The sequence below is a fragment of the Cydia pomonella genome, chromosome 8, assembly GCF_033807575.1.
Source record: "Cydia pomonella isolate Wapato2018A chromosome 8, ilCydPomo1, whole genome shotgun sequence".
Taxonomy (NCBI): Eukaryota; Metazoa; Arthropoda; class Insecta; order Lepidoptera; family Tortricidae; genus Cydia; species Cydia pomonella.
Window position 1 is genome coordinate 3,759,715 of NC_084710.1, and position 17,676 is coordinate 3,777,390.

Here is a 17,676-nt window from a genome sequence, read left to right on the forward strand (position 1 = left end):
TCGTTTTTATTTCATTTAACAATGTTTTTATAAATAACGCGTTTTTATCATTTTTTATCATACATAACTCGTCTATATTTATATTTCTACAGAAATCACTCAACATATTCACAAATACGGCTCGCGTGAAATGAGACATATAGTTAAGGTTTATGTAGAGACGTTTTTTATCCCTTGCGTACGCGAAACAATCTTTTTCTCTAGTTATTAACTTATTTTTTCTTAATTTTCTTAACTCGTGTTCTGATTCAAACAACATTTCTATTGAGTCATTAGGTTTTCTTAATATTTCCGCAATTCTCGGCTGATCAGACCTTGAATTCTCGGGTATACTAAGATCTCCTACACTCTCGTCACACAACTCCTCCTCTTGCCTCAACTTTTTACTCTGTTTCCTTGTCATAACTGTAACTTGTTCGCTCATACTTTTTAATTCGTCGGACGAAATTGAAATTCTACTTAACGCGTCTGCCACTACGTTCGAACTTCCTTTTATATATACTATTTTATAGTCATATTCCTCTAATTGCAATCTAAATTTAATTAATCTACTTGACGGATCCTTCATGCTGAATAGGTATAAGAGTGGTCTGTGGTCCGTCATTATTGTGAACTGTTTTCCAAATAAATAAGGTCTAAAATAGCGTACACTCCAGACGGTTGCTAAAAGCTCCTTTTGAATGACAGGGTAATTTAACTCGGCTTTATTCAAGGGTCTACTAGCATAAGCTATAGGTCTCTGATCTTTGTTACATAGTACCGAACCGATTGACCTTGAGGATGCATCTGTTTTCAAAATGTACTCATTTTCTGATGAAAAATCTGGGTATTGTAAGATAGGGGGAGTAATAAGTTTCTCTTTTAATTTATTAAACGAATTTTGGCATTCCTCTGTCCATTGAAATGGTATATTTTTCCTACATAATTTGTTCAATGGTAATGTTATTTCTGCGAAATTTGGAATAAATTTCCTATAGTAGTTGCAAAAGGCTACGAATCTCCTAACTTCATCACTGTTTGTTGGTGTTGGGTAATTCTCTAAAACTTTAGTTTTTTGCGGATCTGGTAACACGCCTTCCGCTGATACTACATGCCCGGACCTGGTTGACAGCGACATCTTGCTGGGGAAGCTGGCACTGCTGGGCTTCACGCCAAAGCTTTTAAGTTTCTTCGCCAGTTACTTGGGCGAACGGCAGCAGTTTGTCAGGGTAGGTGGCTTCGAATCAAATGATTACTACACGCTTTCTGGGGTGAGTCAGGGCAGTACTCTGGGGCCTACATTGTTTATTTTAATGATAAACGATTTGCCTGACACAATTCGCTCAGCTGATTGTTTGCTTTTTGCGGATGACCTAAAGTTGTTGTTCGGCGTCAGTAGTATGGTGGATAGCGCTGCATTGCAGAGCGATATCAATGCAGCAGCTGAATGGAGTGTAGAAAACCGGCTGCCTTTTAATACAGCAAAATGCAAGGTCATTACCTTCTCACGTAAGCGCTCGCCACTTTTAGCCGATTATAGCCTGGGGAACGTTGGTTTGGAAAGAGTTCAGGAAATTAGGGACCTAGGTTTAGTCTTAGATACTAAACTGGATTTCCATAAATACGTAACTGGTATTTGTAAGCAGGCTAGTAAAACCCTAGGTTTCGTCATGAGGGCGTCGAAGCAGTTCCATGTCGGAGTCGCTGTGGTTCTATACAGTGCCTATGTCCGTAGTAGGTTGGAGTATGGGGCTGTTATTTGGGATCCCTACGAGGCTAAATACTCCTTGATGGTGGAAAGAGTACAGCGTAAATTCGCCCGCTGGTTGTATCGCAAAGCCTACGGGTATTATCCATACCTGTACCCTTCATTGTTTGTCTCTGGGATGGTTGGGCTAGACACGCTTCGGATGAGGAGGAAGTTGTTGTTGTTAGTCCACTATCTTTCTATCGTACACCACAGAGTGGACTGCCCAGCTGTGCTAGAGAGGATCAGATTGGTGGTTCCGGTGAGAGTCCCCCAGGATATGAACTGCGTGGCGGTGGCGCCGCGCCGCCGGCCGGGCCTGTTGCAGCGCGTGTCCGCTCGCACGTGCCACGCTCGACACGCTCCTACCGCGCGCGCAATATCTTTACTGCACTTAATGCTCACTCAGTACGAGGAGGCTGACATGTTTGCCGGAAAATTTGCCCAATTATGTTGTATTGCCAAACAGTTCCTAAATAATTTGAATGAATCATGATTTGTTTTATTAGTATTTTTTTTTTTTATCTTTATTTAGTATTATTATTATTATTTTTTGTGAATGTATTTAGTATTGGTATTATTTCTCTCACTGACATATTTTCTCTTTATGTATAATTAATAATTTAGCGTGTAAGTGCTTTGGTGTAATGACATACTGTAAACTTGCATTGTATTTAAGTGAATAAATATAAATATAAATATAAAAAAAAAAAACCTTTTAACCCTTTCTACTCCGTTGTCGCATTTTTGAAAGTTACAAATGTTATAATCACTCAAATTATCTAAAATAGGTTCAAAAATAGGTAATTTTATGTTTTTGTCACTTGTATTTAAAATTCGCACTGGTATTCTACTTTGCTTAACTCTACTTATACTTCCCGCCAAAAATACATTTTCGGCCAATTTTTCGGAGTTTATAACGTAATCCTTTCCTAAATCGAATGATTTTACTTTAATTAAATGTATAGACTCACTTCTCGCTGGCAAAGATAAACAAGTTTCGTTTTCATTACTTCTTTGTATTCGTAACACACACCTTTGATTTCCATAATGCAAAGTAAGCTCGTCCTTTGTTAAGTCTATGATCGCATTATAAGTTCGCATGAAGTCTAAACCAAGTACTCCGTCCGCATGACACGGCATATCCTGATCTTGCAAAACGTGAAACCTATGCCTAATCTGTATCGTATTTCCGTCATGTAAAGTCACGTCCGCCACTTGTTTACTAGTAATACTGCCACCTACTCCTGATATAATAGTACCCTTCTCATATATCTGCGATTCTGTGGGAACGTTACTTTGTTGTAAAATTGATATACTTGCGCCATTGTCAATCATAAGAATAAGATTTTTTCCACCTACAGTAAAATTTACATAGTCTAATCCGTCACATATAGTTAAAACTTTATGCTCGAAAAAACTGAACTCTGTCTGTCTCGTCACTTGTCGAACTATGAGGGGTCTGCGGCTCGTGTGTATATGTATACACGTTTCCGCGGTGTCCACGACTCCTGCGAGTACTGGGATGTCCCCTAAAATTCGTACGTTGTCCACGGCCCCTGTGAAAATTATTACTAGGTACAGTACCTCTATTAGTGGGATAGCGTGGTATCCATGGGCTGTGGTAGGCTCTGGCTCGATTGGGTTGGTAGCTGGTGGGCCCGCGCCCACGCCAGCCGTAGCGCTGTGGCTGCTGGAAACCTCTTCTGTAGCCGTAGTTCATGTTCATGACTACTGGCTCGGGCTGGGGTCGCGCCAGCTCCTCGTCTTGGGCAGCTCTGACAGCTTCTTTTAATTCTGTGTATTCTCGGGCTGCTAAAATGGTACTAAGACGGCGGTTCCTCAAACCGTCCGTGAATTTCTTTATAGCTAAGGACTCGTTGATTGGTCTAAGGACATCGCGCGCCTCGGGCTTCCCGTCGGCTTGCGCTATCGTTAGGCCAATGAACAACTCCTCGATCTTATCACCATATTGAGTAATAGACATATCGCGCTGTGTAATGTTATTTAATTGTTCAAGTAAAGAGACTGCGGATTTCTTCGGCAACAAATATTTTTGTAGATCAGTCACTAAATCGACAACAGTTTCATAACTCGATTTAAGTTTTAGTTGCGCAATTTTATTAATTCTTGTTTTAAGGACAAATGAAATTAGTATTTTTTTCTCGCAACTTTCGTTCAATATACTGTCTAGCATTTCAATACCGGAGATCATTTTTTCCACGGTCTCCTCCTTGCCGTCCAAAATAGGTATTAAGCTGTTCGCTTCCTTTATTTCGAATTTTTTCTCCATTTTAATTGGTTTTTCGGTTACACACTCTAAGACTTTATATTGTAAAATTTTACTATAAGCTTTATCTATTTTTCCACATAATAATTCTAAAATATAACACTCCTCGGACTCAGACAGATCATCTAAATTAACAGAAGTGATTAAAGATTGATAGTCCTCATATATCAACTGTGCATTGTCAATTTTTTCCTGACCTTGTTTTAGTTGCCTTCTAGCCTCGCCTAATTTTCGTAGGTATATGCGTATATTGTCTAACTTATTATATATAGTCTGTAATTCTAAATTCATACCCTTAACATTTCCGACGCTTTTCACTCCCGACACTTTTCACTTCACACACACACTATACGTAAAACGCCGCGCTTTCATCCACCGCTTATGCGCCTTCCTCCTCGTCGTCCTTGGCCGGAACTGACTTCCTCATGGACAGCCTAGCTTGCAATCGTGCCCAAACTTCTCTCCTGACTTCTTTGTGTATATATTTTTGCTGTGCCTTCTTGAAAAACTTGTACAGGACGCAGCAACCGATGAGGGCGAGTACGACGAAAAGAACGCTTATAAGGATGTTATTGACCTTTGTGTGATGCTCGCTCGTGCCCGTCGCATCATTCGATCCAACCGCATTCTGGGTGATCACAACCTCTTTCTCCTCCTGTTTGCTGTATCCTTGCCCCATCACGCCTGAGTTACTGTATTTTTTCTACACGAAAATTGTCCGTAATCGTATTAATAGTCTGCAGTACTGTCGCTTACGCAGCCCATATTGTAATAATCACGCTAACACTGAGGCGGCGAAAACGCTGACACTAACATCGTGCGGCCCGGCGGAGCCCGCGCTCGAGGTCACGGTCGCCATGTGGCATGTATGGGGCTGAGAGGTGAAATCAAACACAAGTGCTTACTCGCGAGCGTCTGTATTGTAACTAACTCAATGTACATCGTCAACTTATGTATATCTATATCTTACACTACTACACACACCTCAGCCCCCCCCCCCCCCCTCCCCCCGTAACTTCTAAAATAAGAGAATGATAAAACTAAAAAAAAATATATGATATACATTACCATGCAAACTTCCACCGAAAATTGGTTTGAACGAGATAGTAAGTAAGTTTTTTTTAATACGTCATGGGTGAGTCCGACTCGCACTTGGTCGCTTTTTTTTTGTTTGGTACAATAGACATCCACCCATGACAGTATCACGATAGTTTTGACAGAATTAAAGATTCACATACCTAGAGATATTCTTACGTCAGTGTATAATATCTTAAGTCTATAAAAACATTCTCTAGAGATCTCCAATACGTGTTGTGAAATCTAAGTTTGCCGCTCTTAAGCACGCCTCATTTCGCCGCTAGTGTCGACGTAGGTCTTTCAAAATGTCAAATTCATAGTATTTTTGGTGTAACACCCATTTTTCTTTATTGCAAATTTTCACTCCTGATTCATAATTGTGGCAAATCTTTTTTCTATTTTTGATTATTCATGGTAAAGATTAGATATAGTTAGTGGTTATAAAAAAGTGCCAACTAAAATATATGTAAAATTAAACAGGTTTAAAAAACGGCAAATTCGTACGTTAAAATATTTTATTTATATAAGAACGTAATTTTTTTAAATAAGAAGAGCAGAATTGTGAGAGCTTTTTTTCTGGACCACCATCTAAAGTGGCGCCAACTGGTGAGCACAAAAACGCCCTCATCTTTATACCATTCCAACGGTGAATTAACTAGTGATCGATATCAAATTATGTTAATTCCCCATACTGTACGATGTGAAAAGTCTTAGGGTGACGATGTTTTGTGAGATTTATTCAGATAACGTAAGACACAATATACATGGGTAAACATGAAGACGGCAATGAATAGAAGATAGGGGTCTCGGGGGATTTTCAATTTTTCAGTATATGATTCCTGCTCCATTTTTGCACTCAAAAGCTTTGATGTGTCGTCTTGTGCATCTGACTCTTATGGAGACAGCTCTAATTAGGGAAATTTGAGAGAAAATAATTTGTGAACATGGTTTTCCCCATTTATCATTTAACTTTGATGCTCTTTTTAGGGTTTTTTTTATGAAACTATTGTATAGTATAGAATATCAATCCTTACAACTCCCGATGTTTTGTTAATCCGTTATAAAAATGTTCTAGCATTAAAACGGAAATTAACTAAACTGCCACAAAAGTTTATTCCCAAGTATGTAATTTGAACCCCCTATATACCTAACGATTATTCCAGAAATTTTATGATCTCTGAGGCATAAAGATGATATATTGTTACCCGTGCCGTATCTCAATAGACAGGTGTACTAAGACAATAGATATTTTCCATTTACAGAACAATGGTACATTCGATAAGTTCATCGTATAAATATGGCCGACACAAGCAAATTGCGACTCTTTGTTGCGGTCTATTTCTCATTTGCCGCGCAGAAGGATTCCGATCGTTTGCAGAGCACAGGGGCCCTAGCCAAGATGACTATTTGTACATCGACAAACGCCACGAATACAAATAATAAATAAGTTTTTTGGCAAAAAATATTTTTGATGCAAGCTTTTATCGCTGACTGTACTTTTCTTTCTAGAGGCATCTAATACTCATCGATACAATTCTAACAACCCCTAACACAATCAGTTTGCGTTGTTTTTTCACAGAGCTCCCATGGCCACCTCCTATCTCCATCATCAGATCAGCCCCATGTCATCATAATATTGCATTAAATGCAATCGGAAATCGGGAAGTGGGTCAAATTAACGTTCCAAGATTTGATCCACACCAAAGAGAATTAAGAAGACCAAGAGTGCTCACTCCATACAACGGTTGTCGCGAACGTATTGCGAACCAGCTAATATTTGCCAACGCCATGGAGTAGATGGCGCTAGTAGTCACGTTTAAGTAACCGCTTCTAGGTTATTGGGATTTTTTGAGGGAAGTTGAGAGGGTAGATGAGAACGACAGTAGGAAAAAGGAGGTTGTGTGCGAACAAATCGACGCGGCAGTGATATTTGCTTTTAGATCAAGTCAAGAACGTTCTTATGGTGTTATTAGATTAATGATGTGTCTCTGGTATATTGTGACCAACGTTATCAGTACTCAGAGTGAACAGTGATCCATGATGACTAATATGAACTTAAGGTAAACTTTGTGTGAGGAATGGGGTCGCTATAAGGGGAGGTTTGGAGGCGACTATTAAGCTCAAGAAACCAGGTGGATAATCATGTGATACTCATGTTATATGTAGGTAATAAAGTCGGACACCAGCACAACTCATATCGTCATCTCACTAACATCCAGGCCACATAGGTATGTAGTACATTTACATATCGCTTTCCAGTATCCGTAAAAGCATTAGCTCATTCGATAGGTTAATAAGTATGGTGAGCTTGACGACAACGGTTTTGTTACTTACCAAAAATACTATTATTTTCGTAGTCTACATCTAGCGTCAAGTAGCAGAACTCTCAGTACTGCTACTCGACGATAGATTTCGCGGCAAACAAAAAGTCTAATGCTCAACGATTTTCCGCTAATATTATAACCAGAGTAACCGGAACTCTATTTTCAACTCCTACGCTTACTCAAAACTGATGTATGGAGTGAGCACTCTATGTAAATAAAAGCAACAATTGTCATACTGGCTAGGCTTATTCAGTTCACCTATCTCCATTTCTATCACTCTTGTAATATTCAAATTGGAAGGACAGAGATGAATGTTATGAATTTGGTGAGTCCATAAATCATTCGCGTCGATAATGGAAAGGTCACCTAATTGACTGGTAGATGTCGCTGCACTGCATACGAGTATGACGAGTTTTCCATCGCGCTAATGTCGTTTGACGCTTAGCACACCGGATCCGATTCGCACGTCGTTCCGATGTTTCAGCGACGTGCGAATCAGGTCCAGTGTACTAAGCGCCTTTGAGAGGCCGTCAGGTCTTTTCGCAGTGATAAATATATCTAAAATAGAGGAAACCATTTTCTGTCACCGTTTGATAAAGGCTGGGATTTCAACTGGGACTATTAAAAATATCTCACGTGTGTGTGCTCATCACAAGAATAAATGCCCTTACCGGGATTCAAACCCAAGACCATCGGCCTCATAGGCAGCGTCACTAATCCACTAGGCCAGACTGTTCGTCAAACAGATAAAAGATCTTCAGAACTCGATACACCTAAGCTCTTTTAAGTCTTTTAACCGTTGGGAATACTGACTAGGCCGCTCACGCCGAAGCACAGGAAAACCGATTCAGGAGTCAAATGAGTTTGTGACAACTGACAACGATTGTGTGTCACAAATCGCCATCAATCATTGTTTATCTGCTAACAGCAAAACACTCGTTTTGTATCGAGAAGGAACGCTACTTACTAGATCTCGTTCAAACCAATTTTCGGTGGAAGTTTGCATGGTAATGTACATCATATATTTTTTTTAGTTTTATCATTCTCTTATTTTAGAAGTTACAGGGGGGGACACACATATTTTACCACTTTGGAAGTGTCTCTCGCGCAAACTATTCAGTTTAGAAAAAAATGATATTAGAAACCTCAATATCATTTTTGAAGACCTATCCATAGATATCCCACACGTATGGGTTTGATGAAAAAAAATTTGTTGCGTTTCAGTTCTAAGTATGTACAGTATAGTTCTTATAGTTTTGAAAAAAAGTGGCTGTGACATAAACGGATAGGCAGACGGACATGACGAATCTATAAGGGTTCCGTTTTTTGCCATTTGGCTACGGAACCCTAAAAACGAAGTCTAGCAAATAAGTATCAAAAGTGAAAAATCGATGGTTAATTTTTTCTTAATTTATTTATATCACAACAAATTACAACATTAATGCTGCTAGTAATATTGAGACTTTTGTCAGTGACGGCTAATAACACCAGCATAGTGTACTTAGTTTCTTAACGATTTCAGTAGTAAACGTAATAAAATCTATTTAAAGTGCATAAATCCAATTCCGGAATTTTTGATATTCAGTGGTCTCAATTCCGGAAAATTGGTCCGAAATTCCAGAATTTAGAAATCCGGAATATCGGATTGCATGCACTACTCACAGTATTTCAAACATTCACCCATCTGCTAGCAAACACATCGCAGTCAGGAGCTGATGGCAAGAACGCGTTAATCGTCCTGAGGGCTCGGAAAACTAGGGGGTTTCTACTGGAAACTGTACGCGTATGAGGAACAGCCAAAAGACTAGGATACTGAGTTTATTCCGAGTTCATAAATTTGCCGGTGATAATGACGTATGGAAATAAAACAATATGGGGAAAAAAGCGAATAGGAATATAACGATTGGGGAAAAAAAATATTGGGTAATTCATCTATACAGTCCCCAATGTGAAGGCCAGCCACACTTACCCGTACCTATTCCACCTCTTTCTATACAATCCTTATTACTAAATCCGGGCGCCAGACACCTGGATCAAGAAAATAGGATAGTTTAGCAATCTGGTTGCGTTGCCTTCGAAACATTTCCCGGGGTTAGCTCTCCGTCTAGCATGTGAATCAAGCGATGTACGATACACGATTGGATTTTAATGGAAAAATACCCGTCTGAACTATGTCGGTATTGTAGGTACCATTCGATCGGATTTTTGTGCATAACTTTGCGGATGTGATATTGCAAATGTTTTTAGTCGATGGTCTATCGATTGCAGTGGTTTTTTTCTAAATAAGACTTAAACGTTTTCATTACGTGCTACTAAGTATATACAACAGAAAAGAGACATACAAGTACAACACATTGCCATTTAAAATTTAATACCAAGTTTCATAATATTTCAGCTTCTTCCTAGCGTATATCCCGGCTTATTGCCACGGCTCATGGGAGCCTGGGGTCCGCTTGGCAATCCCGAAAAATTCCGCAGGTAATAGTTTTTACGAAAGCGACTGTCATCTGACCTTTCAACCAAGAGGAAAAAAAAGACAAATGAAATATCATAGGTACGTAAGTTCTGAAAAACTCATTGGTACTAATGAGCCGGGGTTTGAACCCGCGACCTCCGAATTGAAAGTCGCAAGCTCTTATCCCTAGGCTAACAATGCTTTTTTTTAGCAATAAAATGAGAGCGTAACTTCGATTGCATAGTGGTAGTGGCGGCTATGTTTTGTGAGTCTTGCACAGGACTTCGCATAAAAAGGGGTTTATATTTAGACCTAGAAATTTCACGGGTTTCAAGTATGTCTTTACCATCTGTTTTACCCGTAAAGCCATTACGTGCGCTGACCGTGAGACTTACGTCGGTCTCGGGACCGAGAACATGGTTTTAAAAGAGACGAAATGTGGACGGAATCGCTAATTAATATGAACGGAATCGAACGAAACTCTCAATACATTTTTGACTTCTAAAATGGTCCATATGACTGGAAACTGACTCGTTACATATCACTGAACTCTTCTCCATAAATATACCCAGTGCCCATCTTTTAATATTACCTTTACCCAATACACAAATTCTCTCTATTCAAAAAGTTGTAATTGGTCAATTAAAGTTTTGATTGGATACATTAAAATTCTATATGGTAAACTTCTGGCACGGCATACGTAGGTACCGTCACGTCTGAAAATATAGATACGGACGATAAAGTGTCAAAAATATGTATACACCTTAATATATTATATATACACCCCGCGAGCGCGTCGACTACACCGAGCTGCTAGTGGACAGCGCGGGCCGTCCGTTCGCGACCAAACAACTGGCGGTGGATGCGCTAAACCACGAATTCGTATCGGCAGCCGCCGCGTGCGGCGCGCCCTCTGCCGATCGCGACCAGTGTATTGCCTCTTTATTAGACGAGTGCGCCGCCAGCGATTGTTCTATTAGACTCAGACTGTTTACACCGGACGAAATTACAAAAATATTTAAAACATCTATAGCACCAAAAAATAGCACCGACGTTTATGGCCTCTCCGCGAAACTACTAAAGCGAGCCAGCCCCGCAATCAGTTATGTCCTGGCTAACCTATTTAATAACTGCATGCGATTAGGACAGTATCCGGAGTGCCTCAAAAAGGTCAAAATATGTCCTGAATGCTTTGAAGCAGGGTTAAATAACAGATTACTCAGTTTCTGGGTACCAAGGAACACCCTATCCGACAGCCAATATGCCTACCGACACGGCCGGTCGACTACAGACCTGGTGCGAGAAGTGGTGCGCTGTGTGCTCCGCGCCCGCGAGGCGGGACGATATGTAGCTGTCATCTGCTGTGACCTATCGCGTGCCTTCGACACAGCGGACCACGCACTAGTTGCAGACAAATTGGCATACTACGGTATCCGAGGCGCGGCCTCCAAACTAATACTGTCATTTATGACCGGCAGGGCCCAGGTTGTCATCGGGGATGGAGGTAAGGTTGTGTCTTCCGAACTACAAAACCTGATGGGCGTTCCTCAAGGATCGTGCCTCTCTAACACCCTTTTTAGCATTTTGCTGAACGACCTGCCAAAGACAATCAAAGGTGCAGACATACTGATGTACGCCGATGACGTCACGGCAGTCGTCAGTGCGACCGCTGAACGGGGGTTGGAAGAGGCGCTTAACCTTGTTATGGAGCAACTGCACCAGTGGTTCCAGTCAAACGGTCTCGCTTTAAATAAAGAGAAAACGAGCTACATGACCTTTAAATTAAACGGTCATAGAAGCCCAACCCTGAGGGTAAGTGCAGGTGGTGCCCCTCTACAGCACGTGGCCAGCACACGTCTGCTCGGGTTCCAGCTCGACAACGCGCTTTCATGGGAGACGCACATCAATGAACTTTGTGGAAGGCTAGGTCGCGCGTGCTTTGCATTGCGACGGTTAGCGAACACAGCCGGAAGAGGCGCAGTGCGAGAGTGTTATTTTGCGACGGTGCACTCGCTCCTGACGTACGGCGTTGAGCTATGGGGACGTGCTTCCGACTGGAGACGTGCGTTCTCTATGCAGAAGCGTGCCGTTCGTGCGATGGCCGGCAAGGCGGTGGATGCACCGGCGCGAGACATCTTCCGCGATCTCAAGATTCTGCCTTTACCCTGCCTATTTATTAACCAAGTAGCAAGATTCATGCGCGAAAACCTTGATATGTTTAATTGCAGGGGCATTAACACCAATTACAACCTCCGCAGTAATAGACACCATAATAGGCTGGTCACCGAAGCACACAGGCTTGCCAGGTCAGAGCGGTCCGTGTACGTTTTAGGCCCCTCCGTTTACAACCGCCTGCCTGACACTATAAGAAATGCAACTTCCATCGCGGCGTTTAAAGTCAGACTAAAAAATTGGTTGTCGCAAGAATTATTTTATAATTATCAAGATTTCTTCGATTTACCTATAAATATTTAAACCAAAAACATACTGAAATTTGCATTTATTACAATTAAAATTTATTAAACTAATGTAATTAATTTATATACTATTGTATAAATATTATTAATATTGTGATATTTAAAATGTGGTGACCTGTAACTCTGTTATTAATAATAAATTTCATTTCATTTTTCATTTCATTATATAGGCAATAAGGTCGTGTATACATGTTTTTGGTACTTTGTTCGTATCGATATTTTCAGACGTGACTGTACAATATTTGATGTTGTTAATATGCGCGCTGTACAGTTGAGTGGCTTGCGGCATAATTCCTGTGGGATCATTTCTGACCTCTATTCAGACTTAAATAGTTATTCTAATTCGTTGGGTTTTAAGAACCGGTGATTTTTGACATTGTGCATTTTATTTATCAGGCAAAATCGACAAATCATATTTACTCATTTAGTGAATCAGATTGCAAGGAAAGCTGTATTCTTATTTATCTGGTATTCGAATAATAAACAGAAACGGCACGTTTCGCACGTCTTGTCGCGACTATTGGCGGGACTATAATTATGCCAAATCGCGCAACTTGTGATATGATATGTAGACCAAGATAAGTTGGCAGCGATTTTGATAGTCCAGAGGGTGCAAGTGTCAAGTAAACGTCATAATTTCGGCGCACACAGATGGGTTCCACGCAATTATCCGCAAGAAAGTGGCCTCCCTACTCAGTCGCGTTCGAAGCAGCAGCAACAGCATCCTAGGCCTGTTTGCTTATAGGTTTGACTGCCCCATTTATGACAAATGGAGGCAAATAATGCTCGGCCTTGTGTAAAAATTATGTATTATATTTTGAATTATTAATTTGATTATTTTTATATATTTGGTTATTGTGGAATATTATAATTATTATTGTTGTTATGTATTATCTATTCTAATTTTTAATTATTAAGAATTTCATTGTAATTACTTTTTGTATACGAGTAGGTGCTAACATAATTTAAGGAATTGTAACTAACATTTTTCTTTATGGCCCCCGGTCTGAAATAAACGGATATTTAATTTATTTAATTTAATTTAATAAAAGTTTGACGTTTAAAATAATCCGTACACCGTCTGGGCTATCAAAATCGCTGTAAACTTATCTTGGTTTGACTCTAAGGATGTATTTTTTCATTCCGATGGTAGTGGTGTTGGCGAATGATGGAAGGAATAAGTTGGACAGAAAGAGTAACCAATGAAGCCGTCCTAAAAAGAGTGAAGGAAAAGAGAAGCTTCATGAGCATTATTAAAAATAGAAGAGGAAAAATGATCGGCCACCTGTTACGACACGACCACTTCATCAGAAACATTATAGAAGGTAAAATAAATGGAAGGAGAGGGAGGGGAAGACCAAGAAAAAGTTATATGAGCCAAGTAAAGGAGCATGTAGGAGCCGTGTCGTACCAGGACACTAAAACGCTGGCTTCGGATCGACCAAGGTGGAGACAACTTCATCAAGCTGCATCGACAAGAGCCCTGCTCTTAAATTAAAGAAGAAGGTAGTGATACGGCATGTCCAAAATGAGCCGACATACTCAGGATACGCGAGCTCGATACGATCCGCATGATCGTGATCAGAAAAATGATACAAGTGTGAACCCAGCTTGAGACGATGCACGGATGACTTCTATTGGACCGAGAGCTCTGGAAGCCTAACTTAAAAATCTCAATTTGATTTGACATCCTAATACCCTGGAACTTATCCCTGGCCGAGTGGCTGCAGACGCACGGAATTTTCATTAGATTTCCGTACGGAAAGACAGGTGTGAACGGGACGTCGCTCTACATATGCATAGCGCTGTCTAGCTTGCACATGTCATTTCACACGGAAAATTGTAAACGGTATGGTAGTGCACTGTACTTATAGGTACTGTTTCTGAAGAATTTCCTTCTTCGAACGCTCTGGCTGTTGTATGTGTACTCCCAACTCAGGTTTCGAGGGTCTACCAGTATGGAGTTCTTCAAAAAGTGCACAATATCTAAAGGGTTGATAAATCGCATTTGTATGCTAAAAAATGCACTTGGTTAACCCTTTGATCGCCAAAGACGTCCGCAGACACTCACGGTTACCGTTTAATAATAACCTTATTATATTGCAATAAGGTTTACTATTGGTTGTTACATGTACAAAATAACCGTAGCGTTCAAAGGGTAAGCGAACGGGAATAACTGCCCTAGGCCAATGATACCAGTAGGTTGAAGGGCCTCGGTACAGACGCGATCGATCGAGGTCTGCTCCTTGCACTACAACAAAGTCCTTCGCTGATAAAGCATTGTGTGGAAAACCTACTAGTTTTTTCAGTTCGGTTCGATGAGTGAAGATGATACATATGTATAGGAATTTTTATATAGCCTTCCATACCTAGGCTTCCATTCCCACCTGCTTTTGTTTTTAAACGTCAAATTGTGACACAAATAGTACTACATTCGTAATTAGTTTTTAGCTGTGAAATTACTACAATTTTTTTTTCTCGGCGAGAAACGGGGTTGCCGGCTACGTATCCGTATCTCTAACCGTCTATATCAAATTGGCTACTCTATTGCTGTCTTCTTTACCATATTTCAAACCCTGAGTAGGGGGAAAAAATTGCGAACATATTGTCATATACACGTACGAATATTACGAATCACGAATTAGTATCACCAATACAGTCGGCAGCAAAAATAGCTAAGCGGGTGAGATGGTCGAAATGAGCTCTTGGGCCTTACGGAGCGCAACCAGTTGCGTTGCGACTTTGCAACCAATCGCGCGCGTGATGCGAACTCATCAACCACTCGCGTTGTGGCGACAGACTGCACGATTGGCTCGAATTCGTGTGCGTGACACCGCTGTACTGGCCCCATTCTTATTGCCCGTAAGGCCCGTCCTTAGATATGTATCAATGGCTCTACGCATTGTTGCTAAGAAAACCAGAGCGTGTCAGCGTGTGAATTTTAGACACCCTGTATGCTTCGTTAGCGAATGTATCAGGTCAGTGACAAGCTCGTGGTAGCCGTACTGACCGGCTAAGCCACTTCTGGTGCTGACTGTAACTAAATCTTCTTCTGACGTAGGTATGCAAATAACGAAGTAAGCATGAAAATTAAAAACAAACAGCTCTCACTGACCGTCATATATGTGCGGCTTTTGCAGTCGAAACTCTAGGGCCGTTGGTGCCCAAGCGACTCATAAATTATTAGGCAACTTAAAAAAAATGATGTCACCGGGGACCGTACGGCTGGCCCGTTCCTCATCCAACGGATCGGCATCGGCGGAAACCCTTCCGCAGGGATCGGACCTCGGTGATCTAGCTTAATATAAATATATTGGGGTGACCTAGCCCAATATATTTGTTTTTTTAGGTACTAATTTTAGTTTTGTAGGTAGTTTTAATTTTAGGTAACATTTTATTCTCAGTTTGTTATTAATGAAGTTGTTATTCTCAGTTTTTGGTTTCAATAAATCATTACCTATATAAAACCAACTAAGTTGTTTTTAACCCCCGACGCACAACTGTTATATGTTTGACGCCAATGTCTGTCTGTCTGTCGGTGGCATCGTAGCTCTTTAACGGACGGACCGATTTCGATGCGATTTTTTTCCCTGCGGTTGTTTTTTAGCTATGTTTGATAGAAATCGATCCAGCAGTTTGATGAGTATCATCTCTTTGGCATAAAATGGATTTTCTTAGCATATATCGTAGGGGGTTTGTTAATTTAATATTTATTCTACTTTTTTTGTTAGATAATAATGCTTATTTCCTTAAATAACCTGTCTCTCACGAAAACGTTATCTTAAGGCATTTCAATTAATAACTGTACAACACAAGGTAATTAAGTACAACACAAGTGCAATATTAATTGCAGTTTTAATTACCCAAACAAAAGATACAAAGTGGATGCAAACAAAGAATACCAGTTTACTTACTTGTTCCAATATTCCAAATTCAAACTTGCACAGAGAAGCAGATACTGGCCGCAAAGACCAAAGACAAACACAAAAGCGCGCGAAAACGAAAAACGCGGGAAACGAAACGCGGGACCGACGCGGACAGCTCGGGGTCTAGGCAAAGACTAACGCGCCAAACAGCCACTGGCAATATTTACTGATCTCGTGAATACTAAATCTACAAACTTCATTACCTCTACCTATTACCGAAACGGAACCGAGCCCGATAACACGATCAATAAATAAAAAATATCGTCATAGGAGTAAGTCACGCTTTTCGAGCAATTGAAGATTTTATTTGCTAATCGCTAAAACATATAGGATCGATGACTTCTTTCAAAAGCGTAAAAAATTAAGTATTGCTCTTATTTATATAGAATTATAACCAGAGATCGGACAAATTTGCGTCATTGCTCGCAATAATGTGGACATGACTCCAAAATTAATCAAATATGTAATCATTTAATTAATTTCTTACTTGACTTAAATTTTAATTCCTAGTCAATAAATACAAAAGTTTGTTAAAATATAGATTTATTAAAGAAAATAATCAGTATTTTTTCCAAATTTTCTGCAGTCAGTCTATTTCTTTTTACATCAAAAATATACTTAAGTGCTGAAAAACTCCGCTCGCACTCCACTGATGTTAATGGGGCAAACATAAGTAGTTTTATAGGAATATTATTATTCCAGTATAATTCAGAGTTTATTTTCTGTTCTAAGTTGTGGGCGATAACCTCAAATCGGGATAAACTAAACAAATAATTAATTTCGTTTTTTTTTCCATTCAGTTTCTTAAACCAAAAAACGTCACTTTTGAGAGTTTTGACACTGACAGATCGGTATCGTATCGCTGTGACTTCTTATATAGGTGTAAGCATTGTTTTAATCAGGCCGCTTTATAGCGATAGCGATACCAAAGAGAATTTGAAATAGAGGTGTATTGTCAAAGAAAACTTTGTAGCGACGTAAATTTACTGCCATCTTTCGGCACATAATTAAAACTTTTAGAACGCCATTTGACTTTGATCCTTATTATTTCACTGATATTTTTTTATTTTATTTTATTGGTATTCAGGACAACAACAGCCGTAGATATACAATTTACATAGGTATTTTTACATAGTATTAGGCCAATAACAGTTATCCGTTGGGTGCAAAATAATATACAAATATAATTAGTTAAACAAAGTAATAATCAAAGTGAAACTGTGCAAGCCCACAGTAACAGTAACAGTAGGTGATAATCAACATGAACATTGAAGTTAGAGGTAGGTACACATGCTTGCATAAAGTTGATAGGTGTGCATTAACGTTAATAGTTGATTTAATTTATTTATATTGCTCTTGTAAATAATTTAAGTGATCACGCTTTTACCCAAAGATCACTAT

The 17,676-nt window shown here is 39.9% G+C and overlaps 2 protein-coding genes across 2 annotated transcripts in view; one reads left to right on the top strand and one right to left on the bottom strand.

The window, feature by feature from the left end:
* LOC133520256 (fatty-acid amide hydrolase 2-A-like) overlaps window positions 1–16,589 on the bottom strand; it is a 46,423-nt gene extending 29,834 nt beyond the window's left edge. Inside the window, exon 1 of the mRNA XM_061854635.1 lies at window positions 16,264–16,589. The gene's annotated coding sequence lies outside the window, so the exon portion shown is untranslated. The remainder of the gene's footprint in view (window positions 1–16,263) is intronic.
* On the top strand, window positions 7,725–12,347 carry LOC133520301 (uncharacterized). The gene is made up of 2 exons (XM_061854670.1): window positions 7,725–7,742; window positions 10,665–12,347. Exons 1-2 carry the CDS (start codon window positions 7,725–7,727, stop codon window positions 12,345–12,347), a joined length of 1,701 nt encoding a protein of 566 aa, XP_061710654.1.
* Window positions 16,590–17,676: the final 1,087 nt, after the last annotated feature.